This window comes from Caretta caretta, chromosome 27, assembly GCF_965140235.1.
Source record: "Caretta caretta isolate rCarCar2 chromosome 27, rCarCar1.hap1, whole genome shotgun sequence".
Lineage (NCBI taxonomy): Eukaryota > Metazoa > Chordata > Testudines > Cheloniidae > Caretta > Caretta caretta.
In genome coordinates, this window is record NC_134232.1 from 1,975,864 (window position 1) to 2,002,442 (window position 26,579).

Here is a 26,579-nt window from a genome sequence, read left to right on the forward strand (position 1 = left end):
TGGGGTTTTGTTGCATCCAAATGGAGAGCGTTTTATTTCCTGTCTCCCCCCCCCCCCCCCCCGCTCTCCGGCTTTCCCCACAGCGGGGAGTTACCTGATTACAGTGCATGCGCCCTGGCAGCAGGGAGGCAGGGCTCAGTCCAGCTAAGCTGCCTAGAGACTAGAGCAGCAGCCGAAGCCCAGGGAGCTAAGATGAGCTCTTCATCGTTTCATAGCTTCCAAGGCCATGAGGGACCATTGCGACCATCAGCTCTGACCCCCTGTAGAGCACAGGCCAGAGACTGGCCCCAAATAATCCCTAGAGCAGAGCTTCTAGAGAAACAGCCAGTCTGGATTCAAACATTGCCAGTGATGGAGACTCCACCACAACCCTTGGGAAATTGCTCCAGTGGTGAATTACCCTCCCTGTCAAACACTTACTCCTTATTTCCTGTCTGAATGTGGCTAGTTTCCACTTCCAGCCGTTGGATCCTGGTATACTTTCTCTGCTAGACCCAAGAGCCCATTATTAACTATTTGTTCCCCTGTAGATACTTCTCAACTGTGACCGAGTCTCCCCTTTACCTCTTCATTAAGCTTGTAGAGTCTGTCACCGTAAGGCATTTTTACTAATCCTTTAATCATTCTCATGGCTCTTCTCTGAGCCCTCTCCAATTTATCAGCAGCCTTTTGGAGTTGTGGGCACCAGAACTGGACCCAGGATTCCAGCAGCAGTTGCCCCAGTGCCAAATGTGGAGGTAAAATAATGTTTCTCCTCCCACTTGAGATTCTCCTGTTTATGCATCCCAGGATGGCATTGGCTCTTTGGCCACAGCGTCGTACTGGGAGCTCACATTCAGCTGATTACCCACCACGAACCCCAAATCTTTTTCAGAGTCACTGCTTCCCAAGACAGAGACGCCCATCCTGTAAGTATGGTCTACAGCCGTGGTTCTCCACCGGGGTACACGTACTCCTGGGGGCAGCAGAGGTCTTCCAGAGGGTACATCAACTCATTTAGAGATTTGCCTCGTTTTACAACAGGCTACATAAAAAGCACTAGCAAAGTCAGTACGGTAAAAGCTTTTTTATCTGGCATGTTGGGGAAATGGGGGGTGCGGCTAAGTGAAAAATTCCAAACTCCCTCCCAGAGCCTGTGCCCCGCAGGAGGGAGGGAGTTTGGGTGCAGGGCTGGGGGTTGGGGTATGGCAGGGGGTGCGGGCTCTAGGAGGCAGTTTGGGTGCAGGAGGGGGCTCAGAGCAGGGGGTTGGGGCACGGGAGGGGGCTTGGGGTGCTAGATCCGGGGGATGCTCACCTCGGGTGACCTGTCCATACTGCTCCTAGGCGGAGGCATGGCAGGTGGCTCTGCATGCTGGCCCCGCCCCACCCCATCCCGCCCCGCCCTGAGTGCTAGCTCCGCAGCTTCCATTGGCTGGGAACTCTATTAAAGGTCTAATAAAGAATTCCCCCGTGTTGGCTGCAACACTTTCTGAGTTAGGAAATTGTCATCTATAATGTTTAGAAATGCCAAGGATATTTTAGCGCTGGCAGCATGAGACCTCCGGCATGCGTCACTCAGATTGACCTCCTCCAGGATCATGCTGCTTTTTCCCCTGCACATTATAGATAACTGCATAAGGAGCCGGTCACTCAGATCCCCAGTCTGATTTGGTGGTCTGGAGCAGACACCAACTAATACACCATCTCGTGCTTTATCTGTTAGGACATTGATCCATAAGCGTTCGCGATCACATTCTTCCAAGTTATCAGTGACTGGGAGACAGGTAATGCCACGCCCCTCCCCTTTTGCCTGTTGCCTTCCTCAGTCCTTGAAACTGGCTGCAGGGAAGGCGAGTCTGAGCCAGGCTGCCCAGAGGACACTGTGCCAGTTGAGGCCCCCAGAGCTGGGCTGCCTGGAGAACACAGAAAAAAAACCCTAGTCATTGCTAGGAACAATTCCTGCTGTGTAGTGCGTCACTGAGCGCTTTCAGATCCCAGGCCCTGTGGTGGGTGTATGTCCAGGGCACATCTCCGCTGCAAAACCCCCAGTGCAGTGAGTCTCAGAGCCCAGATCAACTGACTTGGGCTCACAGGGCTAAAGATAGCCACGTAGACATTCCTGCTTGGGCTGGAGTCGGGGCTCTGACACCTGATGTGGGGGGTGGGTCTCAGAGCCTGGCTCCAGCCCCAGGGGGAATCCTCGGCTGTTTTAGCCTGCCAGCCTGTGCTTGCCCTGGGGCTGGTTTTCATATGGGTCTGGGTTCCCTGGAGAGTAACATCCCCTGAAGCAGACTGGCAGGGGAGGGCACTGGTGCTGACACTGGTAGGACAGGACTGGCTGGAGGGGCCGGCGATCCGGGTGGTTGCCCTGAACGCCAACTTCTGGGTTGTGGTTTTGTTTTGTGGTGTTGTTTTTGCTCAGCTGTTTGGTGGGCACCCAAAACGTCCCCTGCCCTGGGCAAGAAAACTCCTCGGCCCGCCCTGGGAGGGGTGGGAGACGCCCCCAGGCCCAGCCTGTTGCTGGGCATTCCCTGGGAGGCGAGAGGCCTGGGCTCCGCTGCCAGAGGTCCCAGAGGCAGGTGACTGGCCAGTGATCCCTGGGCCCGTCACACTGATGGGCCAGGCCTAGAATGTGGCTGCTAGGGCCAGGCGCTGACCAGACTGGGCAGGGTCACCTCAGTGCCTCAGTCATGCTGGACCACGCCCGTCTCCTGTCCTCAGGCACTGCCCATCTCCTGCCGCTCTAGCCCCTCTCCTGCCCTGGGCAGTGCCCATCTCCTGCCACTCTAGCCCCTCTCCTGCCCTGGGCAGTGCCCGTCTCCTGCCGCTCTGGGCTCACAGAGCCCCTCTCCTGCCCTGGGGCAGTGCCCGTCTCCTGCCGCTCTAGCCCCTCTCCTGCCCTGGGCAGTGCCCGTCTCCTGCCACTCCGGGCTCCCAGAGCCCCTCTCCTGCCGTGGGGCAGTGCCCATCTCCTGCCGCTCTAGCCCCTCTCCTGCCCTGGGCAGTGCCCGTCTCCTGCCGCTCTAGCCCCTCTCCTGCCCTGGGCAGTGCCCGTCTCCTGCCACTCCGGGCTCCCAGAGCCCCTCTCCTGCCGTGGGGCAGTGCCCATCTCCTGCCGCTCTAGCCCCTCTCCTGCCCTGGGCAGTGCCCGTCTCCTGCCACTCTAGCCCCTCTCCTGCCCTGGGCAGTGCCCGTCTCCTGCCACTCTAGCCCCTCTCCTGCCCTGGGCAGTGCCCATCTCCTGCCGCTCTAGCCCCTCTCCTGCCCTGGGCAGTGCCCGTCTCCTGCCACTCTAGCCCCTCTCCTGCCCTGGGCAGTGCCCGTCTCCTGCCACTCTAGCCCCTCTCCTGCCCTGGGCAGTGCCCGTCTCCTGCCGCTCTAGCCCCTCTCCTGCCCTGGGCAGTGCCCGTCTCCTGCCGCTCTAGCCCCTCTCCTGCCCTGGGCAGTGCCCGTCTCCTGCCGCTCCGGGCTCCCAGAGCCCGTCTGGGGGGCGTTGCCCCACGGGTGCTGGGCTGTGCCCCCTTGCTGCCCGCTGCGCAGCGGAGAGAGGGCGGCCCGCTGGTGCCGGGGCCCGGGGCAGCGCGCAGCCCGGGGGCGGAGCTCTCCAGCCCCACGCGGTTCATAATCGCTCTCCGTGCCCTGAAATGTGACTCCTTCCCCGAGCCGGCTGGGACGGGCCGGCTCCGTCACGGCTGCGGCTGGGCTGGCTCCGGCGGCTCGCTCCTCGCAGGGAGCCCGCGGCGGGCGGAGGGGCCCCGGGCGCGGCCTCGCCCGGACACCATGATCTGCGGCTGGAGGAAGAAATCCCGCCCGGAGCGGCCCCCGCAGCACGGCGGCGGCACCAGGCGCCCGGACAGAGCCTTGAAGAATATGGGTCAGTGCCGGGGACCCCCGCGCCGCCCGCCCCCAGCGCCCCCGGGCCCGATCCTGCCCGCCGCCTGGGCCCCAGCCCCGCCTCTCCAGGGGGCGACACCCCACCGCCCGGCTGCCCCCGGACCCCGGCCGAGGCGCCGCCGGGGTGGGAGGGCGTCTCGGATGCAGCTCGGGCCAGGCTCGCGCCGAGGGATCCGGGTCGGAACTTCCCCGAAGCGCGGCAGTGTTCGGCCCGGGGCCCGAAGCTGCGAGGATGGGCGCTGGCCCTGGGGCTCGGCTCGGGGATGCTCCTCACGCTGCGCCCCCGAGCCGAGCCGGGCCCGACTCCTGCCCCAGCCGGGCGGGTCACAGCGCCGGGGCCCCGGGCGCTCGGAGCGGGGCAGGAGTTCGCTACCGGGCCCGTCTCCCCCCTGCCCAGCGCCCGGCCCGACTGATGCCAGGAGCCTTCCCCGGGCCAAGGCACTGACCTGGGGGTGGGGTAGGGGGGAGCCCCCCAGGGTCCTGGGCCAAGGTGCAGAGGGCAGGGCTGCCCCCCAGGGTAGGAGCGCTCACCGCGAGGGGTTAATAGCTGCCTGTGGGCCGGGGACTTGGCTTTATTGTAATCCCCATTCCCGTGTCTGTGGAACATCCTCCCCACCCCCCCCATGCCCCCCTCAGCATCACCCTGGAGCTGACTCCCCCCCCCCCCCGAACGGGACAAAACAGACCCTGCTCCCAGCTGGATTCATGGGCTGGGGGGGCGCAAGCTGCAGAGGGGGCAGTGGGGGCTGAGGGCGCTTCGGGTGGGCAAGGGCTGCCCCAGGATGGGGGCTCTGGCATGGATGGACCTGGGCTCTGTGTTGTGAATCTCTGTTGGCCCCAGCCGGCGCTCGCTGTGGCTGGGACCCCAGCCCCTGTAGTGGGGGCCTGCTGTGCCTGGCAGAGTCATGCCAGGTCCGCACTCCCAGCTGGGCAGGCCTCCTTTCCACAGAGCTGCCCCTCTTCGCTTCCAACCCCCACTTTAACTCCCCACTGAGGACCTGACTGTGGGGATCTGTCTGGGCTGTGGCCAGGGACTCCCTTCCTCCAGGGCAAAGGACCTGCTGGAGTCTCCCCTTGCCATCCGTGGGTGCTGCTGATTCCCACTCAATCCACTTGATGGCAGGCCCCATGTCCAGCCGTGCCCCAGGTCTTGGGTACGTGGCCACTGTTTGTTGGGGATGCCCCGGGAACATGAGGGAGCAAAGAGGCTGCAGCAAGTAAGGGGTTAATGCCCATTTTGTTGCAGTAAATTCGGCGTGCAATAAAATCCACAGTTGTTCCCGATCCAAAAGCCAAGGGTCCTGGGGACTGGCTGGCCCGGGGTGTATGTGTGTGTGTGTGCACGCGCATGTGTGTGCAAGACGAGGCCTTGAGGCTGCTTTCACAACTAACCCAGTACAGTAGTGACCACTGCTCGGTGGCCTGTGTGCAATGAGTCTGGTGGGTCTCAGTCCCGTTCCTGCCTCGCAGCTGGGAGTGAAGGAGCCCCTTGCCAGCAGCCACGGCCGAGACGTCAAGGCCTGTGTGGGTCCTGCAGCCTCTGTGCTGGATTTCCAAGTGTTTCAGCAGCCCCACACGGGTCTGATTTTCACAGCTCAGTACCCATAGTGCCCCCAGCATCTGGCATCTACCTGTTACCCCTGACAGGGTGTGAGTGTGGCATTCCCCAGGGCGGGCAGGCTGGGGCACCTGGCCCTTCTCACCAGTGCTAAATGAATAATTACACCCCGAAGCCTCAGTGAGGAATTTCTGCTAGGGGTGAATTCTTTTAAACTCAAGATTTGACCTTGGGAACAGGAGCTTTGAATGCAAGTGAGATGGCCAGAGACCTCGTGCGCAAGCCCTGGAGCAAAGGGGCATGTCATAGACTCAGAGAGCTTAAGGCCAGAAGGGATGATTAGATCACCCAGTCTGACCTCCTGTATGGCACAGGCCAGAGAGTTTCCCCCAGTCACTCTTCCTGCACTGAGTCCAATGGTTGATTAAAACCTCTCTTCCCGGCAGGCCCCCAGTCTGCAGCTGATCTCAGGAATGGCATTATTATTATGTATTATTTGTAACCACAGGACTCCAGACGGGGGCCCAGAGAGGCCATAGACCTACGTGCTGTACACATGAGGCCCAGCCCCAAAGAGCTGACAGTCCAGTATCATCCCACCCCTCTAAAGCCCCCATTCCCTGTGGATAGCAAGTGCTTTAGTGATGTGAACTGGTCCCAGTGTCCGCAGCTCTTTGTCCGGGGGGGTCACTGTATAACTTTACCTCAGTCCTGGGCTCTGTTCCTGTGCTGACACCTTGGGAAGGTTGCTTCCTCTCCCTGGGACTCTGTTTCCTCCTCTGAAAAGTGGGGCCAGTGATTCTTTCCCTTGATTGGTTGCAGTGTGGGGAGAAGCGTAAGAGCTAAGTAGTAGCATTTATTACGCTCAGCCGTCCAGCTCCTGGGTTTTGGTTCAACCAAGTGTGACCCCGGGCAAGTCACTAACCTCTCTGTGCCTCAGTTTACCCAGCTGTAAGATAATAGTCCACAGTGCTATGGCTGCCGTAATCTGAGGATCTCAAAGCATTTCACAAGCATGAGTGAGTTAAACATCACAATCCCCTTGAGAGGCAGGAGAGTACTATTATTCCCATTTTGCAGGTGGGGAAAGTGAGGCACAGAGAGGGGAAATGACTTGCCTCATGAGCCAGTGGCAGAGCCAGAACTAAAACCCACGTCTCCTGACTCCTAGTCCTGTGCATCAGCCATAAGACTCCTGTAGGTGGAGGGCAAGGGCTTGTCTACGTGGGGCGTTAATTTCACTAACTTTAGATAGTGCACGCTCAAATAACCTGCGTAAACACAATGCTGTTTTCAGAGTCTGGGCCGGCTGGATAATCTGTACTCTCTAATCTGGTTTGCAAATGTATTAAAGCTCTTTGAGATAGTGAAATGAGCATGTGCCAAGATAAGGTTCTCCCAGGCCAGCATTGCGTTCACCGAGATGGAACTGCAGCTGACTCAAGTGCAGCAGTGGAGGGGTTAAGGTGTTAGTTGCCATGGGGGAAATGTTGGGCAACATTAAGCTTTCCTCCAGGGAAAAGCACAAGGGCTGACCAAGGTCTGGCACTGCAGGGGAGTGTGTAAGCCAGGCAGGCAGGACCAGAGCACACAAGGCTATCTCAGCTGCTGACCTGGCCCAGAAGAGGGCTCACACTTCAGGCTCCCAAGTGGAGGGATTCCAGCCTGTCAGTCAAGGCCCCCAGACTTTCGGGGAGCCGTGCGCTGAGCCCTGCCCCTTTGCTCCGCATTTCACTCCTGCTTTGGAGACACCCTGCTCAGCATGCTGGCTCCTGCGGATCCCTGACTCTCCCCATGCATCATATGGGGAGCCTGGGCACCCAGCTCATGGCTGGGGACTCCACGAGGCAGAGCACCTCTGGTGGGTGGTACAGCACTGCAGCGCCCAGGTACCTTGGTGGGTCTGGCCCTCAGATCGAGAGAGCTCAGGTGCCCTTTTCATTTGATGAGACTCCCGGAAGCCTTCTGGCCCAGACAGCTGTAAGCGACGCATCCCTGGGCTAGCTTCCTTTCTGGCTGAGTGCCTCTGAGGCCATCAGAGAGCGATTTGTCCTGCTACAGTGTGCTCAGCTCACGTGTGCTGGCCAGGGGGCCTGACCTGGATTATTGTGGACCCTGGCTTTGGATCCGGAGCTATTGGTGCCGAGCTGGAGCGGGTCATGGGAGACAAGGGGGTCCCAGGACTGTGCTAGTGACCAGTTTGTGGAACCGCGAGTGAGTGAGCCCAGGGGCTCTGTGCTGTAGCCCAGACGTGGTTACCCCAGGCCAGGGAAAGGGTTATCCCTTGGTGGGGAGGCAGCATCTGATGGAGTCAGGGCACTGTCTGATTTTGGAAGCCGTCAGGTCACATGAAACCGGAGCTTCTGCCCAGCCCCAGCAAGGAGCGTTCAGTTCATTTTCCCGTGGTGTGCACACCTCACCTGACAGCAGGAATGGATCGAGGGGCAGGGGAGGGCCAGAAAGAATCCCCCCGTGGCTCATCTGAATGAGTTGCTGTGTGCCCCCTGGATCTGTACAGCAAAAGGGACTTAACCCCCTGCCCCACACAGGGGCCTGGGCTGAATAAATCTGTCTTTGGATGTGCCGGGTTTGCCCAGATTTCTTCCATCATCCTCTGCTTTCCCCCAGCCCAGCAGTGGGGCAGGGACTCCACAAGGGCTGCCCCGGGCGGGCTTGGAGGGATGGGAGGCAGAAATGCTCTTACACGTGTGTGAGAGAGAATTTCGCTCCCGTGACTGGTGCTGGATTGATACTTCCAGGGGCAAATCCTCTAGCCACAGGGCAGGCACAGCCAGGGCGAGCGCCCCCGCCCCATCTGGAGCTGAGGGATGGGGGGGAGGGGGGGTTGGGGGGAGGGGCAGAGACAGGGCGGAGTCTGCTCAGGCTGCCCCCAGAACAGTCTCCTGGCTGGGGATTTACAAGGCAGCCACCTAACCACTTGGCATAAAGCTGGAACTCAGCAAATTGCTTCTGTTTTCTCTCCTCCCTGCCTGCCTGTGGCCCAGCCCAGAGAGCTCAGGCAGGAACCAGTTTGCCATTGTCCCTGTTGCCCTCCAAACTGAGGTTTCATGGAGAAAAGCTCAGCTTGGCCTCTGGAAAAGCAGGCGGGGGGGGTCCGCGGCTGAGGCCCTCGGTCACGCCCAGGGGCCCTTCCCAGGTTGCTGTTGGGAGGAGGATGCTGGACGGGTCTGAGCTGCACAGGGAGGGGGAGGAATGTGAAAGGCTGAGGTCCCTGCACTGGAGGATTGCGGAGGCGGAGGGGAGAGTGACAGTGCAGATCTGGGACACTAACAGTGAGTGGAGGGAGTCCCAGTTCGTTAGCTCACAGGGCCTGCCTGGCCATTGCCCTGCACCTCCTGCAGTCATTCAGTGCAGAGGGTGCAAATTGCTCCCTTTCCTGCTTAGCAGCGTTTCACACTTACTTTGCACTGGTGTAAATGGTGACACATGGTGCCGGGCAGTGGAGAACCTGGCTCCAAATCTGTGTAACCTTCTGGACTGTCTGGCCTGCAACCGACTGGGCCGAGTGCTCTGCTGTGAAGCAGGAGACTTCTCTGTAATTCCCGTGGCTTGTGTGTGGCTGTGCCGGGGGCAGGTATGATTTAGGCACCCACAGGGAGCGGAGATGGAGCAGGAAGGGGCCATTGCAACTGCGTCGGCTTCTGGCCACTGGCTGGATTCTGATGCTTTAGCTGGTGTCAATCCGGAGTCACTGCACTGACTCCAGACTTACTCCGATGTCACTGAGGGTATGTCTACGCTAGGAAATTAGGTCGATTTTATAGAAGTCGATTTTTAGAAATCGATTTTATACAGTCGATTATGTATGTCCCCACTAAGCGCATTAAGTGGGCGGAGTGTGTCCTCAATACCATGGCTAGCATCGACTTACGGAGCGGTGCACTGTGGGTAGCTAGCCCATAGTTCCCGCAGTCTCCGCTGCCCATTGGAATTCTGGGTTAAGCCCCCAATGCCTGATGGGGCAAAAACATTGTCGCGGGTGGTTTTGGGTACTTGTCGTCAGTCACCCCTCCGTCCCTCCCTCCCTGAAAGCAACGGCAGACAATCATTTCGTGCCTTTTTTCCTGGGTTACCCATGCAGACGCCATAGTACGGCAAGCAAGGAGCCCGCTCAGCTCACCGCTTCTGTTGTGAGCATTGTAAACACCTTGTGCATTTTCCTGGAGTATGTGCAGAACCGGGCTAAGACGCCAGCATGAGGACGATTGTGAGGAGGACATGGACACAGACGTTCCTGAAAGCACGGGCTGTGGCAGTTGGGACATCATGGTGGCAGTGGGGCTGACTGATACAGTGGAACGCTGATTCTGGGCCCGGCAAACAAGCACAGACTGGTGTGACTGCATAGTGTTGCAGGTATGGGATGATTCCCAGTGGCTGCGAAACTTTCGCATGCATAAGGCCACTCTCCTTGAACTTTGTGAGTTGCTTTCCCCTGCCCTGAAGTGCAAGAATACCAAGATGAGAGCTGCCCTGACAGTTGAGAAGCGAGTGGCGATAGCCCTGTGGAAGCTTGCAATGCCTGACTGCTACCAGTTAGTCAGGAATCAATTTGGAATGGGCAAGTCAACTGTGAAAACTGCTATGATCCAAGTAGCCAACGCAATCACTGACGTTCTGCTATCAAGGGTAATGACTCTGGGAAATGTACAGGTCATACTGGATGGCTTTGCTACAATGGGGTTCCCTAACTGTGGTGGGGCGATAGACAGAACACATATCCCTATCTTGCCAACCAGCACGTAAACCCCAAGGGGTACTTCTCAATGGTGCTGCAAGCACTGGTGGATCACAAGGGAAGTTTTACCGACATCAACGTGGGATGCCCAGGAAAGGTGCATGATGCTCACATCTTTAGGAACTCCGGGTTGTTCAAGCAGTTGCAAGAAGGGACTTACTTCCCAGACCAGAAAATTACCGTTGGGGATGTTGAAATGCCAGTAGTTATCCTTGGGGACCCAGCCTACCCCTTGCTCCCATGGCTCATGAAGCCGTACACAGGAAGCCTGAACAGTAGTCAGGAGCTGTTCAACTCTAGGCTGAGGAAGTGCAGAATGGCGGTAGAACGTGCCTTTGGACTTTTAAAAGCGCGCTGGCGCTGTTTACTGACTAGGTTAGACCTCAGCGCAACCAACATTCCCATTGTTATTGCTGCTTGCTGTTTGCTCCATAATATCTGTGAGAGTAAGGGGGAGAAGTTTATGGCGGGGTGGGAGGTTGAGGCAAATCGTCTGGTGGCCGATTTTGAGCAGCCAGACACCAGGGCAATTAGAAGAGCACAGTGAGGTGCGCTGCGCATCAGAGAGGCTTTGAAAACCAGTTTCATGACTGGTCAGGCCACGGTGTGACAGTTGTGTGTGTTTCTCCTTGCTGCAAACCTGCCCCCTTTGTTGATTTTAATTCCCTGTAAGCCAGCCACCCTCCCTGCTTCAATCACAGCTGGCAAAGGAAATAAAGTAACTATTAAAAAGAACAGGAGGACTTGTGGCACCTTAGAGACTAACAAATTTATTTGAGCATAAGCTTTCGTGAGCTACAGCTCACTTCATCGGACGCATTCCACTCTAAGGTGCCACAAGTACTCCTTTTCTTTCTGCGGATACAGACTGACAAGGCTGCTATCTGAAAAAAGTAACTATTGTTTTAAAACCATGCATTCTTTCTTTATTAATTAAAAAAAAAGTGAGATAACTGACAGGGTAGCCTGGGTGGGGTGGGGTGCGGGAGGAGGGAAGGACAAGGCCACATTGCTTGTTGTAGCCACACTACAAATCAAAACTGTTTGAATGACAGCCTTCTGTTGTTTGGGCCATCCTCTAGAATGGAGTGGCTGCATGCCCGGAGCCTCCCCACCCCGCGTTCTTGGGCGTCTGGGTGAGGAGGATATGGAACTTGGGGAAGAGGGCAGGCGGTTATACAGTGGATGCAGCTGGAGGTCTGTGCTCTTGTTTGCTTTCCTGCAGCTCCAACAGATGCTTCATCATGTCTGTTTACTCCCCCATTAGCCTCAGCATCGCCTCCTGCCTCTTCGCGCCCACTTAATGCTTTTTTTGGCCTCTGCCACTGAATGCCTCCATGCATTAAGCTATCAGTGCGGGAGGACTGTATGAGCTCAGAAAACATGTCATCACGAGTGTGTTTTTTTCGCCTTCTAATATGTGATAACCTCAGGGATGGAGATGATTGCGGGAGCATAGAAACATTTGCAGTGATTCCAGACTACTTACTACTGGCTTGGAGTGGTAAAGTGCCTTACCGTGGAGGACGAAATAAGGCAGCCCTCCCCAGAAACCTTCTGCAAAGGCTTTCAGAGTACCTCCAGGAGAGCTTCATGGAGATGTCCCTGGAGGATTCCCGCTCCATCCCCAGACACGTTAACCGACTTTTCCAGTAGCTGTACTGGCCCCGAATGCATCCCAATTCTTCAGGGCAAATCAAACATTAAACACTATTGCTTCTAAACCCTGTACTGTAGTTACAAATGTGCACTCACCAGAGCTGCCTTCTCCGGCTTCAGGGTCTGGGATCCCGCCTTCGGAGGGTATTGGCTCCAAGGTGATGAAAAGGTCCTGTCTGCCAGGGAGAACTGATTCACCGCTTGCCTGCTGGGCATTCTCCTCCTCTTCCTCATCCACAAAATCCTTCTCCCTGTTGCGTGAGACTCCCCCTTGCAGGTGTCCATGGACAGTGGTGGGGTAGTGGTAGGGTCCCCCCCTAGAAGGCCATGCAGCTGATCATAGAAGTGGCATGTATGGGGCTCTGACCCGGAGTGGCCGTTTGCCTCCTTTGTCTTTTGGCAGGCTTGCGGGAGCTCCTTGACTTTCACACGGCACTGCTGTGTGTCCCTGGTGTAGCCTCTCTCCACCATGCCCTCTGCGATTTGGGCATATATATCAGCATTTCTTCTTTCTGATTGCAGTTCGGCCTGCACAGATTCATCTCCCCATACAGCAGTCAGATCCAGTGTCTCCCTTTCGGTCCATGCTGGAGCTTGTTTGCGATTCTGGGGGGACTGCAGGGTTGCCGCGCTGACCAAATAGGAAATGAAATTCAAAATTTCCCGGGGCTTTTCCCAAGGGCGGCTCAACCAATTTTGCCACCCCAAGCAGTCGCTGCCCAATTGCCGCCGCGGGACATGGCCGCGCCCCCGCTCACACTGCCGCCCAAGCACCTGCTTGGAAAGTTGGTGCCTGCGGCCAGCCCTGGCTTTTCCTGCGTACCTGGCTAGTGCCTCGGAGTTGAGAGTGCTGTCCAGAGCGGTCACCCTGGAGCACTCTGGGATAGCTCCCGGAGGCCAATACCGCCGAATTGCGTCTGCACGACCCCAAATTCGACCCAGCATGGTCGATGGTAGCGCTACTCCCCTCGCCAGGGAGGAGTTCAGAAGTCGATGTTAAGAGCCCTTTAGGTCGACGGAACAGGGTTGGTTGTGTAGACGCATTCATTATAAAATCGACCTCACGCGGCTAAACTCGACCTAACCCCGTAGTGTAGATCAGGACTGAGATCTGATTCTACCTGCAGTTAAATGTCCTGAGCTGCCACCCTATGATGGGCCAGGGCCGGTGTAAGCGAGTGAGGCAGGCACCCAAGTGCACGTGGTGGCCAGGGCTCAGAGGGGCCGTGTGGGGAGAGGGCTGTGTGGCAGGCAGCAGGCACGGCTGAGTGGGTGCTGCGGGGTCGGTAAGGGGCCAGTCACTGGTGTCTGAGCTCCTCTCTTGCCCTGGCAGCGCTGCGTGTCTGCTGCACCTTGAGCTGCTGGCCAGGCTGCTCCGGGACTCAGAGTCCCATCAGCTCTGCCTGCGTGCGGACGAGCTCGTCAAACCGGGGCTCAGCAGGCAGGGCTGCAGCGTGTCGGCACGTGGGGCCAGACCTGCCAACAGGCTGTCCGCAGCAGTGCCCTGCCCTGCCCAGGAAGCCCCTGGAGCCAAACCGCCTCCCCCTTCCCAGGGAGGGCTCCCCGGCCTGCTGCGTGGGCCAGGCTCGCTGGGACGCATCAGGGAGATCCCAGGCACTCAGCGGAACAGGATTTTGTCTGAGGTCCTGGATACAGGGTCCCTCTTCTGCCCATCCCCCATTTCCCTTGGAACCTGGGATACTGGTACTAGCAAAGGGGCAGTCGTACAGGATGGCCGGTGTGTCTGCATCCCTGCATGGTGAGTGCCTGTCGGCGCGGGCTGGGTACCGGCTCTCCTTGGGGAGAGGGGCTGGTTGGGCCTTTGTGTACCCACCGAGCCAGCCACAGTCTGGATTGAGAACACTGCTGGAAGTGCCAATCCTGTATCAGCATCACCCGAAGCCATGCCAGGAGTAGGGCTTGGGGTGGGGCGGGGGTCATCCTCTCAGGGGCTAAGCGGGGTCAGGCCAGTACTTATGGTGCTGCAGGGTGTGGCGGGGTGAGTGCATGGCTGGCATTGCCCTAGCTGGCACCATGCCCCCAATCTGTGCTGCATGGCTGGGAGAGCGCTTTGTCAAATGGGACCGGTGCGTGCAGGGGACTTGTGGCTGCCAGCTGGCTGGCATTCCCGTATGTACCCAGTTGTATCTAAGGGGTCAAGGGACGTCTTTTCTTTTCAAAATTAAATAAACAGTGATCCTCTAGATCAACAACCTCAGATGACAGGTATCAGAGTAGCAGCCGTGTTAGTCTGTATTCGCAAAAAGAAAAGGAGGACTTGTGGCACCTTAGAGACTAACCAATTTATCTGAGCAGAAGCTTTCGTGAGCTACAGCTCTGTAGCTTAACCTCAGATGGAGGCAGGTGGGTCAGACCAGAGCGTGTCACTGTGAATGGGGAAGACTGTGGGTTACTGGTTCTCCAATGCCAAGATGTACTTCTGGCTCCCACCCCTGCCAGGGCTGAGAACTGGAGCGGGTTGGGAGACTTTCTAGGATACGTTTATTTGTCGGAAAATGAAACCAAACCTTTTTGCAGAAAGGAAAGAGTGAGTGAGAGCCAGAGCATGGCCTGTAACAGCCGCTTGCCTGGTGGTCAGGCCCTCCCCTACGATGGGGGAGACCGAGTGCGAGTCCTTGCCTTGAACCAAGCGGAGCAGAGCGCTGAGGCGTGGCTATGCCGGGGTGGGCTCACTCTGCTTTCTGCAAGGTCTCGATTTCAGTCCAATGCAGAATGAAAACAAACGTTGGAACCGCAACGGTTTTTGTGAGCTGGAATTCTTGTGCCTCGCCCAGCCCTCGGAGACCCTCTCACCAAAGTCTGTAAGCGGGGAGGGCGCTGAAAAGCTCTGCAGCACCCCTCTCACAGGATTAGACCCCCCTGCTGCATGCTTGTTCCCCAGAGAAGCCAAAGGCAGCCCTGGCTTGCACTCGGGGTGACCTCTGTGAGGTGTATCTGGGAACAGCAGCAGGGGGTGCGTGGCAGGCCAGCCTTCGGCTCAGGCCCTGGGAATTCATTTGGCAAGAGAAATATTATTGTTCTGGGCAGGATGCAGTCAGCACCCAGCCACCATTGTTCTGAAGGCTGCATGTGCTCTGCACATTAGCGCCCAGGCAGCTCGCAGGGGGATGCTTTGCCCTAGAGCCTGGACTTGTGCTAATGCTCTCACGCGCGTGTGTAAGTGAGTATGCCTGGCATATATACGTGCGTCTGTGAGTCCGTGTATGGACATGTATGTGCGTGTCCATCAAAGTTGCTGCACCTAGGGGTGCTGGGGGCTGCTGCAGCCCCTGGCCTGAGGCGGTTTCCGTCTCATGCAGGGTTTACAGTTTGGTTCAGTGGCTCTCAGCGCCCCCCACTCTACACCTTGCCCCAGCCCCCGGTGTCCGCGTGTGTGGCCGTGTGTTGTGGCACTGGCTGGGGCTCCGTCTGGTGACAGCTGTGAGCAGTCTCGGGTGGGAGGGCTGAAGCCGGCGCCAGGGCGGGAGCAGCCTGCTGCGTGCTGGAGGAGTGAGGGGCAAACGCGGAGGACGCTTTGGGATGAAGTTTGTGGTGAGTGCCCGGGGGCTGTGCCAGGGGAGGGTCCAGCCCAGCGCACTATCCCCGGCGTGGAAGCTCAGACACACCCGCCCCTGCTGAGCGGAGCAGTGCAGCGGGGAGGGAGGAATGGGGAGGAATGTCACAGCTCCGGGGTTAATCGCAGTCCTTCCTAACCTGCCTGGCATGGAGCACCTGGCAGGACAGGCGCTGCCCTGGCATATGAGGGAGTTTGCTTCTGTGTCTGCCAACGCATCTGTGCACTGGGCTCATTCGGCTCGAACAGTCGAAACAAGGGTAGCCCAAACCAATCCCCATGCAGCATTGCCCTGACAGGACCCTCTACCAGCTCCAAGCGCCCTTCCTCAGCCGCTCGACCACTCTGAGGGGCACCAGCCCTGTGGGGTGTTTGGCTCAGTGTCCCTGGGGGCACCAGAGGGGCAGGGGAGCTGTGCACAGGAGAGGGATGCACTAGCTGGAACGCTTTGCCTCTCTGCAGCGCTTCTCGTCCGTTTTACACATGTCCCTGCATGCAGCTCCCAGCCCCCAGGGGATGCAGGGAGCGTGACCCCTGCTTCGGGATGTGGGCGACAGCCTGCCCCTGCCGGTGCCCGAGTCACCCAGTGAGTTAGCGGTGGAGCCAGGACCAGAACCAGCCTACGGGCTCCCGCTTCTGTGCTAAGCAGCTGCCGCATCTCCCAGGGTGCCAGGTCGAGGGGCCTAAACACACCTGCTGCTGAGCTCTGCGTAGCTGGTCTGCAGAGTTGGGACACTGGCCCATGCTGCCATGGGGTGCCCGAGGAGGAATGCAGAACACCAGTCAGGAAGGGGTTAATAGACATTCCCTCCAACAGGAGACACTGACAAAGCCCAGACCAGCCGGATGTGAGATCAGCCCCCAAATCCTTCCCAGCTGGGCGATGGGGAGGAGAACTCTTCACCTGGCTCCACGTCCTCCGTGGCGTGACGGGTCCTGAGAGCCAGGCCAGCTTAGGCACATACCAACAATGCCGATCGTGCCTAAGCCGAGCAGAGATCCTGGTGCCATGACCCCTCGGGGGCCCGGCCTCTCCCGAATGCCCGGGGCCAAAGATGTGTTGTAACATGGGGCTAAAAATAGCCTCTTACGTAACTCGCATACGCCCAGGCAGGAGCCATGGGCACGTGCACGTCATATCACACCCAAAGAGCTAATTGAAATAGACACTCTACAGGATGCAGCAGGGTTAATTACAGCCTAACGAGGCCTATATATGAGATGATCCTAATGAGCGAGTTATTATAACAGAGCTGTCACTTCCGGTTGCGTGGAGGAGAATGTGCAGAGCGTCATGTTCACCCTGAGTCCAGGGCTGCAGGCGTGGCTGGGTGCAGGAGGGAATTCGGGGCTGGGTTGGAGCAGGGTGATGCGAACAGCCAGAGCTTTGGGCTCTCTGGCAAGGGCCAGTGGAGTCTAAGGAGCTCTGTGAAGATTTTTAGGTGCTGCAGGAAGTGACGCCCATAGGGTCCAGATTGACAGGTCCCTGCAGCCTTCTGATTGGCCCATGCTCATTATTTAACCCTGGAGGGTGGCCCAGGCTGTTGGCAGATTGCCAGCCTTCCACCCAAGCCCGACTTTGACTCTGAGCCTGATTCCACCCTGGGGACTACCTCTGATCTCTGGCTCCGACCCCCGCCTGACCCTGGCTCTTGCTGCTTGCTCTGATCCCTGCTTGCTGACTGTCCTGCCTCGTGGCCATCCCTGCCTTGTGGGCGCCAGCCCAGCTGTGACCGCTAGGCCTGACTGCCAAGGCCCCGTCCCTTACGTGTACATACTTACGAGGGGCACTGTCACAACCAGGGCGAGGGTGGGCAGGCCAGTGCCAGAGTCCAGGTGCCTAGGTCAGGGCTTAGAACTGGGGCTGGAGTCTAGGACCAATGCCAGGGGGCAGGAATGGAGCCGGGGCACAGGGGGCAAAGCCAGTGTCTGTGTCTAGCGTCAGAGTCCATGTGCTGAAGCCCAAGCCAGCTGAGATGCCGGTCCCTCACTGTGGCTGGCTGGGAGTGAGTCCTCGCTGCACGGACGCTGCCGGGAACTCCTCCTGGGCTTACCTCGGGCGCCGGGAGCAAGCGGGGCGTGGGGGAAGCTGTCAGGCCAGCCTTTGGATGTGCTCCGGCCTGTGGAGTTCCTCTCCGTGGGTCGAGGTAGCAAAGCAGGCAGCCCGACCATGGCTGCCGGGTGGCAGCACAACGGCATTAGCTGGTACAGAGCCGGGTTCGAGTCCTGCAGACACTCATGGGCACGTCTGCTGAGATGGCTCTGGGGCAGGCTCACGAGGGTCCTGCCCTGTCGTAAGCAGCTGCTGGCTTTTGGTGTCTCCAGTTTGAGCTGCCCAGCATGAGACCCAGAGGGATGGGTTCCTCAAACCGCTCAGCATGGGCCCCTGTGAGAACTGACCCTGACCTGGGGGCCGAGCACTTAGCGGCGTGGCCCTGAGCCCTTTCTGGTATGAGGCTCCGCCGCACAGACATTGAGTGAGAGCCAGGCCGTGCCCTGAGGTCTGTACAGTCTGAATAGACTAGACAGGCAGAAGGCAACAGGCCATGAGACTCGCCCAGGGGATTTCTGTGATTTATAATTGTTTTTACTTTCCTTGGTTAGACATTTTAAAGGAAGAAATCCATGTTCGCCTGCAGGCGTGGCACACCACGGCCCCCTGAGCCAGTTCGGCATCGTAGGCACCTCTCTGTCCCCATCACTCTCCTAGCATGTCACGGCTTTTAATATCTTTCCCCACAACGCCCGGGGGGCAGCACAGTGCTCTTATCCCTATTGTGCAGGAGGGACACTGAGGCATGGGAAGGCGAGGAGACTTGCCTAAGGTCACACAGGAAGCCTGTGGCAGAGTGGGGAATTGAAGTCTCGTTTCCAACATCCCTCCAAGTGCCCTAACCACTTGGCCATGTTTCTGCTCTGCAGCTAAGGCTTGCTATCTGTATACTGACCTGGCACTCATCAGCAGAGTGTCTGAGCCTCTTGGCTATTTGTGGGTTTAGTCTCACAACCGCTCTATGAGCTCGGGAAATCTTATCCCCATTGTACAGAAGAGGAACTAAGGCACAAGGTAGATTAAGTGACTCAGCCAGGGTGACACAGCACGTCAGTGGCTGAGCCAGAACCGGAGCCAGGTTTCCTGAGTCCCAGGACCATCCATTTCACATTAAAAGCAGTAACGGACCATACACAAAATGGAAATTGACTTTGTGGATTTCCATTGGCTCAGATCAGGGGAGTGCAGGGCAGGAGGGGTGGGGCAAACAAACATCTAAACCAGCAGAAAGTTGGTTTAATCTAAAAAAAGATTAATCTCTGATGTTAGGACCAGAGGCAAAGAAAGTGACTGTGGTGTCCTTACACTGAGTGTCCCTTTAAAATGCCTTGGGAATCTAGTTTCACAGAGAACAGAAAATGCAAGAATTAAGGGTCAGTAACTGACTTCGTTTTTGGAGAACAGCTGGAAAAGTCTTAGCGTGGCTGAGCCCAGGGCGTGCTTACGCCGCTGCTCCTGCCAGCGAGAGGGGCCCCGTATGACCAAAGCCCCAGGCTCGGGGCAAAGACCGAACGGGCTTTGTGCATTTCAGTCGTAGCCCTGGTGGTACCTTCCGGTGCCCTGTGACCTCACGTGACCTCTGCAGTGGTTTCTCTGCTCCCATCTGCCTGGCTTCGTTCCCCTTCCCCACCTGGAATACAGAACAATTTATGGCCGGCAGACTGGCCAAACAATTTTTCTGCCGAATCTGAACTGCCATTCTCAGCAAGAGCAGCAGTTTGGACAGCAGGCCCAGTGACTCACCTCCATTTCCTGCATTACTCAGAGGCTTCCAGTGGTGCCTCCAGCCCACACGAGGCCCGGGCCCAGGGAAGAGAAGGAAAGACTGACCCGATGGGCTGGTTGTGGAGGATTCCATTTGGGATCTTTTTCCTGGGCAGGTCCCCGTGGCAGAGAGCATGAAAACGAGGAGTGAGTTTGTGGCTTGGGTTGCGATATGAGATCAGTAGCCACCCGTCTCCCTGCCTGAGCCACCCTGACCTCACACCGTATTCTTACTGCAGTAACGCCCAGCATGGCCCCGCTGAGATCAGGGCCCCCTTGTGCCAGGCAGCACCCATGCACATCCAAAGAGACAGGCCCTGCTCCACTGACAACACTGACAGAGTGGGGGAGAGGGTGAAGTGACATGGCCGAGGTCACAGGGCAGGTCAGTGGCAAGGCTGGGAATGGAGCCCAGGTGTTCCAACTTGCAGGCCAGCAGGCTGGCTGCTGGACTGCTTTGTGGCTGTGCGAGGCCTTTGAATAAGGAATCACTAGCTGAGAATTCTCTGCTTGGCCCTGCCAGGGCAGCACCTTGCCTACAATGTGCCGGGCCAAGGGGAATGGGCTGCCACCTCTGAGGAACAAAAAAAAAAGCCTGGCACCCAGGAATAGACTGTCTTTCCCTGGTCAGAAGCCTGATGTTCATTACCCAGTCCGCCCCTCCCTCGATGCGGAAAGGACACATACTAGCCTTTGTATCTGAGCTAAGATTTCCCAAGCACTTCCACCAAAACACACTGCTTTAGGTAAAATATAAAACAGATTTATTAACTACAGAACCATCGATTTTAAGTGATTATAGGTGATAGGCACTAAAGGTCAGAGATAGTTACCACAGAAAATAAAAGGTAAGCACACAGTCTAAATCTTAAACCTTATTACAGTAGGCAGTATTTGGATCAAGCAGTTTTATCACTCCATGGAATGTTGTAGGTAGGTTACAGTTCTTAATACACAGGCTTCCCCTTTAGGCCTGGGACAAGTCTCCTCAGTTCAAGTCTTTGTCTTCCCAGTATTCTTGTTGCTTCCAGCATTGGTGGGTGAAGAGAAAGGTAAAAGCATGATGCCACTGTCCCTTACTTTACCTCCTCAGTCCAGCTGCCTGGAAAACACTAGCCCAAGACATGTCCTGGTGGGCTTTGCTGAGTCACAGAGTTGAGCAACCCCCCCGCCCGCCCGCCCTTGTGCGATGCTTGTGCAGCTTTCTTACAGCATTGTAAATCCCTTCTTTACAACTCCCCTGCTGACTAATGGTCATTTAACACCCTCCTGGGAGTGGATCCTCTCTGTTGTCACTGGGGAACTGACAGTGGATGATTCTCAAACTTACCACATTTCTGTATTTCTGTAACAACCATATGGCACAATCTCATAACTTCATACACACTAAGGATATACATATTTGGACAGAACAATGGGTTTCAACAGATCATGACCTTTCCTATGATATCTTCTATGACATGCTTTGTATGAAATATATCATAATTATATGACAGGGGAGAATATGGGGGGTCCAGGGTGCTGCTTTGAGGTACAGAGTGCTATGGGGAAACCAAGGCACAGAGCAGAGAAATGACTTGCCCAAGGCAAGCTGATGGCAGTCAGAATTAAAACTCAGGCGTGCCAGCTCCCAGTACCATAATCTATTCACAGCCTCTTCACTGGGCTGGTGTTAGATATTTACTTTGTCCAGTATTACAGTTCAGTCCAGGAGTGAACGGGTTAACGGTCACACACTGGGCTGCTAAGGGGAGGCCTTGTCAGCTGCTTTCTGATTGGCTAGAAGGGCTTGGGAACAGCACAAGTAAGGTAGCCTGAGGCAGCCTGTGGGCCACATTCAGGGCCGGGGTTACACAGGGGCCAAGGAACCCGAAGGTGCAGGGAGGTGCCTGGTGGGGTTTGCAAAAGTTAGTCCCCGTGTTTGCAGACCCAGCATTGCAAAACAAGATTGCGGAGAGACGACAGAGGGTCTCTGAAGCTAACAGCTGCTCCATTGGCTTTCTGGGTATACCCAGATGCCCTTATCTGGGGAGCTGTTTATAACTAGCTGGGACAGTCCAGCAGTATTTTTAGAGTCTCCCATCGCGGCTCTGGCCGTGTTCAGAACAGCAGCTCCACCTGTCACCACCTGACCTCTGGGGAGCCGGGAGCCGGGAGCCAGAGCGGCTGGAGAAATGGGCTGGCTTCCAATCCGCGTGGCCTGCTGGACCCATCATCAAACTCCTCCAGAATTCTCTGTACCCAAATCCTGCCCCGCCCAGGGAAATGCTGTGGTTTTACTGCATAGGAAGAAGAGCCGGGCTTGGGGATGGGGCCGTGGATTCAACAGCCTTTGACCCCCCCCCCACACACACACGTAGCAAGAGTGGTGGAGCAGCAGCAGCCACAGAGGGACGTGGAGCCTTTTCCATTGCACAAGCTGTAGGGTAGGAATCCAGCCCCCAGAGCTCCTTCACCCCGGCTCCTGGACTGGAATCAGGTGCAGGGACTTGCGGTAGACATTTGCAATCCTTCCCCCGGCGCGGTCGCTGGAGGGCCCTTGCCTCGGCAGTGCTGATTTGCGTTGCTATTTCTCCCTCATAGAATTTTTTTGCATCTGTTCCCAAGGGGATAAAACTGCCCCGGAGAACACTGAGCAGGGCTGAGCCAGAGCTGCCAGGAACAATCTGGATCAGAGGGGAGCCCTTATGTAAAGCTCCCCCACCAAGCTGGCCCAGTAAATTCCTCTTGAAGGCAAAGAGCAAAGGGATGCTGGCAGGGGAAGCAGAGCTGGAAGCTGGGGCGGAAGTAAGGAGCCGTGTCCTCTCCCAGTGGAGCTGGCTGCTGGAGGAATGTGCAGGATCAACACAGAGCCCGTGTTTAGACAGGAGGCGCTGAGTGTTTTTGGACAGCGAGAGATGGTGTCAGGTGAGGAGAGGACAGCGAAAGTGGGGAGGCCAGAGCCCAGGTGTCCAGAGGTACAAGCCAGGCCAGTCCCCTGCAGCAGGCCTGGCTCAGCCTCGGGATGGCCCAGCCTCCTCACACCCTTCATCTCTCCCCTCTCGGGGCTGGGGCCAGCTTGGGCAGTGCCCCGGGAGAGCCAGCGGCCAAACCCTGCTGCTCTTGGTTTGCCAGAACTCCCGCTGCCGTGCTCACGGGCAGGGCAGAGCCGGCTCTGTGTGTGAGTGCGAACGGCCCAGCGCGGGAGGGGCCAGGGAACGATGGCCTGGATGTGCCTTGGGTGATGAGTCTGTGCCAGAGGCAGGGACAGGGATAGCCATGGGGGCTGTCACAGCACTGGGGTGTCTGAGTGCTGGGCTGGAGCTGGCCTCCTAAATTAACCCTTCAAAGACTGTAGGCCTCAGAATAATCCTTTGCCCTTGGCTAGCCCCTTTTCAGGGAGGATTTCAGGCACTGCAGATTGGTGAGTCACGCAGGAGTGAAGGCTCAGGTGTGGCCGGGAGCTGGGTATTGTTCCTGTTTTGCAGATGGGCGAAGGGGGCCAAAAGAGTAAAGTGATCTGCCCTGTGTCCCTGGGGGGAGTGCCTTGCAGTGGGGGAGGAAGTCCTGGGTGCGAGGGGCTGCGGCGCTGCCTGGGCCCTGTGGGCATGGCTGGGATGGCGTTTGCAGCCTCTGGCAGGTCTAGACCCTGGGCTGCAGTTTCCCTCTGTTGGCATCAGTGCTGAATGCGGCCCCCGTCTCTGCTAGCACCACAAGCCAAGCCCACTCGGGGGAGGAGCTGGAGTGACAGTTCTTTCGTAAGTCTCCACGAGGACTGGAGCTTTCAGCATTTGCAGTGAAGGGGAGGGAGCAGCGTAGTGAAGCACAGGCCTGAATATCACTCAGGACGCCTGGGTTCTATTCCTGGCTCTGCTCCTGCCTCTCTGTATGACCTTGGTCAAGTCACTGCACCCCTCTTTGTCTCAGTTTCCCCATCTAGGAACGGGGGATAATAATGACCTGCCTCCCAGGAGAGGAGTGAGGGTTAGTTAACTTGTGTGCGTAAGGTGCTTTGGAGTCCCTGTGACAGAGCTAACTCAGTGCTGAGTAGGGGGGTCAGTCTGGGCCTGGCTGGGAAGCAGAGCTGGGAATTACGCCTGGCCGGTGAGTTTCCAGCCTGGTTCTTGCACTGGTTTAAACCCTTGTCAAGCTCCTTAGTGTGCTCGGAAAGCATGGGGTGGAGCCCCTGGGCAGGCTGCTCTTGCTCGGCTCTGCAAAGTGCAACCGCGGAGAAGGGTCTGAAGGTAACACGGGAGAGCGATGCTCTGGGGACACAAACAGGAGCTGGCTCAGGAGGCACCGCTTGGCCAGATGTGAATCAGTGCGGAACTCACAACACTGGCCAGAGGCAAAGATTGCTCAACCCTCTAGGGCTGAATCTAGGAACTGCGATCACGGAGTAAACTCCAAAAGTGGCCAGAGGTGCTTTCCCTGCTCTGGAAATGGAGAGCGGAGGGGTTTTCATGGGCTGGGAGGGGAGCAGGGACTGCCCCCCAAAGCCACTGTAAGAGACCAAGGGTAGATAACTGGGGTGTGGGGCATGCTGTGGATCTCAGAGAGCCTGACCCAGTTCCCACTGAGATCAACAGGAGTCTTTCCCCTGGCTTTCAGGGGAGCTGGATCAGGCCCTTATGCTGCTGGCCTCTGTTCTGCCACCATTGGATGGCACCTGGGGTGTTCCAGCTGCCTCCAGCGGATGCGTCCAGCGGGCTGCTTGAAACAGGACTCTACGGGGCCAGGAACGGAAGGCGTTTGCTCCGCTTTAATCATCACAGGTTAAGTAGTTTTGTTTCTTCCCTGTTCCTGCCTTCAGTCAGCCCAAGCATTGGCAGAGGCCCGTAATCTGGACTCTGACACATTTCCCCACTGGGAGTCTGAGCCCTTCAAGTGAATGGAAGTGTTTCCATGGAGTGGGAGCAGGGTCAGAGTGAGTCAGTCTCTCTCTTGCTTTCATTCTCGTGTCCAGCAGTGTGGGCCTTGCCGAGTGCGCTGGGCGAGGCGGGGGTGGGGCTGGGGGCAGCCGTGTGCCTGGGCCTTTCTGATCAGTGCACTCATTCATCAAAAGGCTTCGGAACCTTGGCACACGAAAAGGGACCCTGTAATCTGGGCAGTGTCGGGCCCGGGGGGAGATTCGTTCATGTTTCCATTCCATGAGGGAGAAATCACGTACAAGAAGCAATGGAAACTGAGTTTACTCCCCATTTCTGGCTATTTCCCTGACAAGCCAGTGGATAGATTTTCCATGGCCCTTGAATTTCCATATAGTTTGATGAGTTTAAGAGACATTGGGCCTGGTACTCCTCTCCCTTCCCCCAGTTTTACCCCGGGTAACTCCATTGGCTCAGTGCAGTGCCTCCCTCTCTATGCCTGCGTCAAAGGAGAATTTAATCCACCAGTCAGAGAACAATCCTCTGTTCCAAACCACTTCCTTGCCCTGTGCTGTTTGCAGCAGCAGGTGACTGCAGCAGGGAGGAACTGCAGAGCCAAGCTTACTTCTCACCATGCATGTGGCTTGTTTGTGTCTTGCCTTTCGCTCCACATAGACAGGGAAACTAGGCTGGCAGTGTTTCTAGCCAGTTTCACTTCCTTCTTCCCCTGCTAGGGCAGAGAGCTGGGTCACGTTCCACGGGGGAAGGTTTAAGACTGGGAATCTCATCGGAGCCTGAGGGAGTTTGGTGCCCAAATCCCAGTGAAATTCCCTGCCCACCTTGGATGCTCTGCTGATCCCAGAAAAAACTCTCCCTTCCCCCAAATAAAATCTGTAGCAGCTTTTGTAACCCTTTAAAAAATGTATCTGAGAATTAAATGTGGGGCTTAAAACTAGCACCTCTTTAGCTCCGTGCCTGAGTGCCTGGAGCATTTAGTAGGTCCGAATAAATCCCTGGGTGAGTTTAGGTCCTAAATCAGGCCATTGCCTAGTGATGAGTTTCAGACCAGATTATAGCTGGATGCTGTTGCATCCCCTGCTGCTCTGGGGGGCTTCGACACAGCCAGTAATTTGATTTACTTATTGCGATTACATGTCCTTTACTGCACAACACCCTCCTTCGGAAACCCACCCAGAGCCAGCGGCTGTCTCGCCTGCTGCACGTGGGATAGACAAGAGCAGCCTGGAGCATCAGATACACTCTCCTCCGAGTCTTTGGCCTCAATGTCGGGATCACACCGAGGCTAAGAGGCTAAGATCCTGCCCTTTCCCACTGGGAGGGACCTCGGCCCTGCGTTTGGGATGGAGGATGTTCTGCAAGTCCACAGCAATGACTTGGGTGGACGTGTGCTCCACAGCGACCTTGGGACTCAGCTGCACCGGGTGTTCCCTAGTTAAAGGTACCAGCGCTTTGAACTTCACCAGCATCCTGCAGCGGTGGGTATCCAAGTGCTTCTCAAACAGCCTGACCGCCCCCGTGGGAGGCCACGGCCCCCTGCCCGTAGCATGGGCTCCTGGAGAGGCTGAGCTCCTGGGGGTAGCAGCAGATGCTCAGCCCACCTGAAAAGTGCTGGTTGCTGGTGTCTGAAAATCTGGCCCTGACCCGCGGGTGCGGGGCCCTGGGAGATGTGGCCCAAGAGCACGCAGTGACAGACACAGGAATAGAACCCAGGCGTCCGAGCACCCACTGCCCCCGCCTGCTAACTTACCATGCTGCTTCCTTTGTTATATTTTACTAGCTCCCATTCTAACCTTCCCTGAGATCGTGCTGGGAACACGTACCCCTTTTATTGAGACCCCTCCCGGGAAGATTGCAGGTCGGCATTGGACTGTCGAGGAGAGCGGCCCCCAGGGAAAGGTTCAAGGCAAGCTCTGCTCAGAAGTGCGTGTCCCTCGCTGTGGTTTGCGGGAGGCTGACGCTTTGTTGGCTGCTCTCCAGGGCGTGGATTGGTCGGGCAGGCAGGATATTTACAGCTGAAGCCCAGCCTGCGCTGTGTTTACATCTAGAAACCCTCACAGCTGCCAGCTCCCTCCGTGCTTTGCTTGCAACATGGATATTTGCTCGCAACATAGATATTTGCTCAAGACAGGCTTGAGTTGAATGGCACTGTGATTGCAAACGGCATGATGCCAAGGAGACCGAGGGGTGCGGCATGAACTCTTACTCCGGGCTCTTCGTGTCCCGAGAGCGCCCAGCACGCAGGACGGGGTGGGGGACAGAAGTGGTTAAGGCTGCAATTTTCAAAGGTCTCTGCTTTCAAGTGTCTCAGTTTTGGGGAGCCCATCTGGAGGGACTGTACATTGTCCGACTGGACACTTGGCCTAAGCGATCAGACAAGCCATTGCCAGAGCCGAGCGTGGAACCTACGTCTCCCGACGCCCAGCGTGGGGCGCTGGACCCTGGGTCATGCTGCCGACGCCCCACCTGTGTTG

The 26,579-nt window shown here is 57.1% G+C and overlaps 1 protein-coding gene across 5 annotated transcripts in view; it reads left to right on the forward strand.

Moving 5' to 3' along the window:
* The first annotated feature begins 3,550 nt into the window (after positions 1 to 3,550).
* The window catches only part of PLCD3 (phospholipase C delta 3), a 55,198-nt gene continuing 32,169 nt past the window's right edge, over positions 3,551 to 26,579 (forward strand). The window contains exons 1-2 of one of the 5 annotated variants that reach the window (XM_075123649.1): positions 21,908 to 22,147; positions 23,831 to 23,994. In XM_075123649.1, coding sequence (XP_074979750.1) covers positions 23,916 to 23,994 — 79 coding nt within the window. In that variant the 5' untranslated portion in view covers positions 21,908 to 22,147; positions 23,831 to 23,915. Of the gene's footprint in view, positions 3,854 to 13,565; positions 13,609 to 21,907; positions 22,148 to 23,830; positions 23,995 to 26,579 lie in introns of those variants that run through there. The other 4 variants (XM_075123648.1, XM_048829781.2, XM_075123651.1 and 1 more) reach the window with 4 other exon arrangements.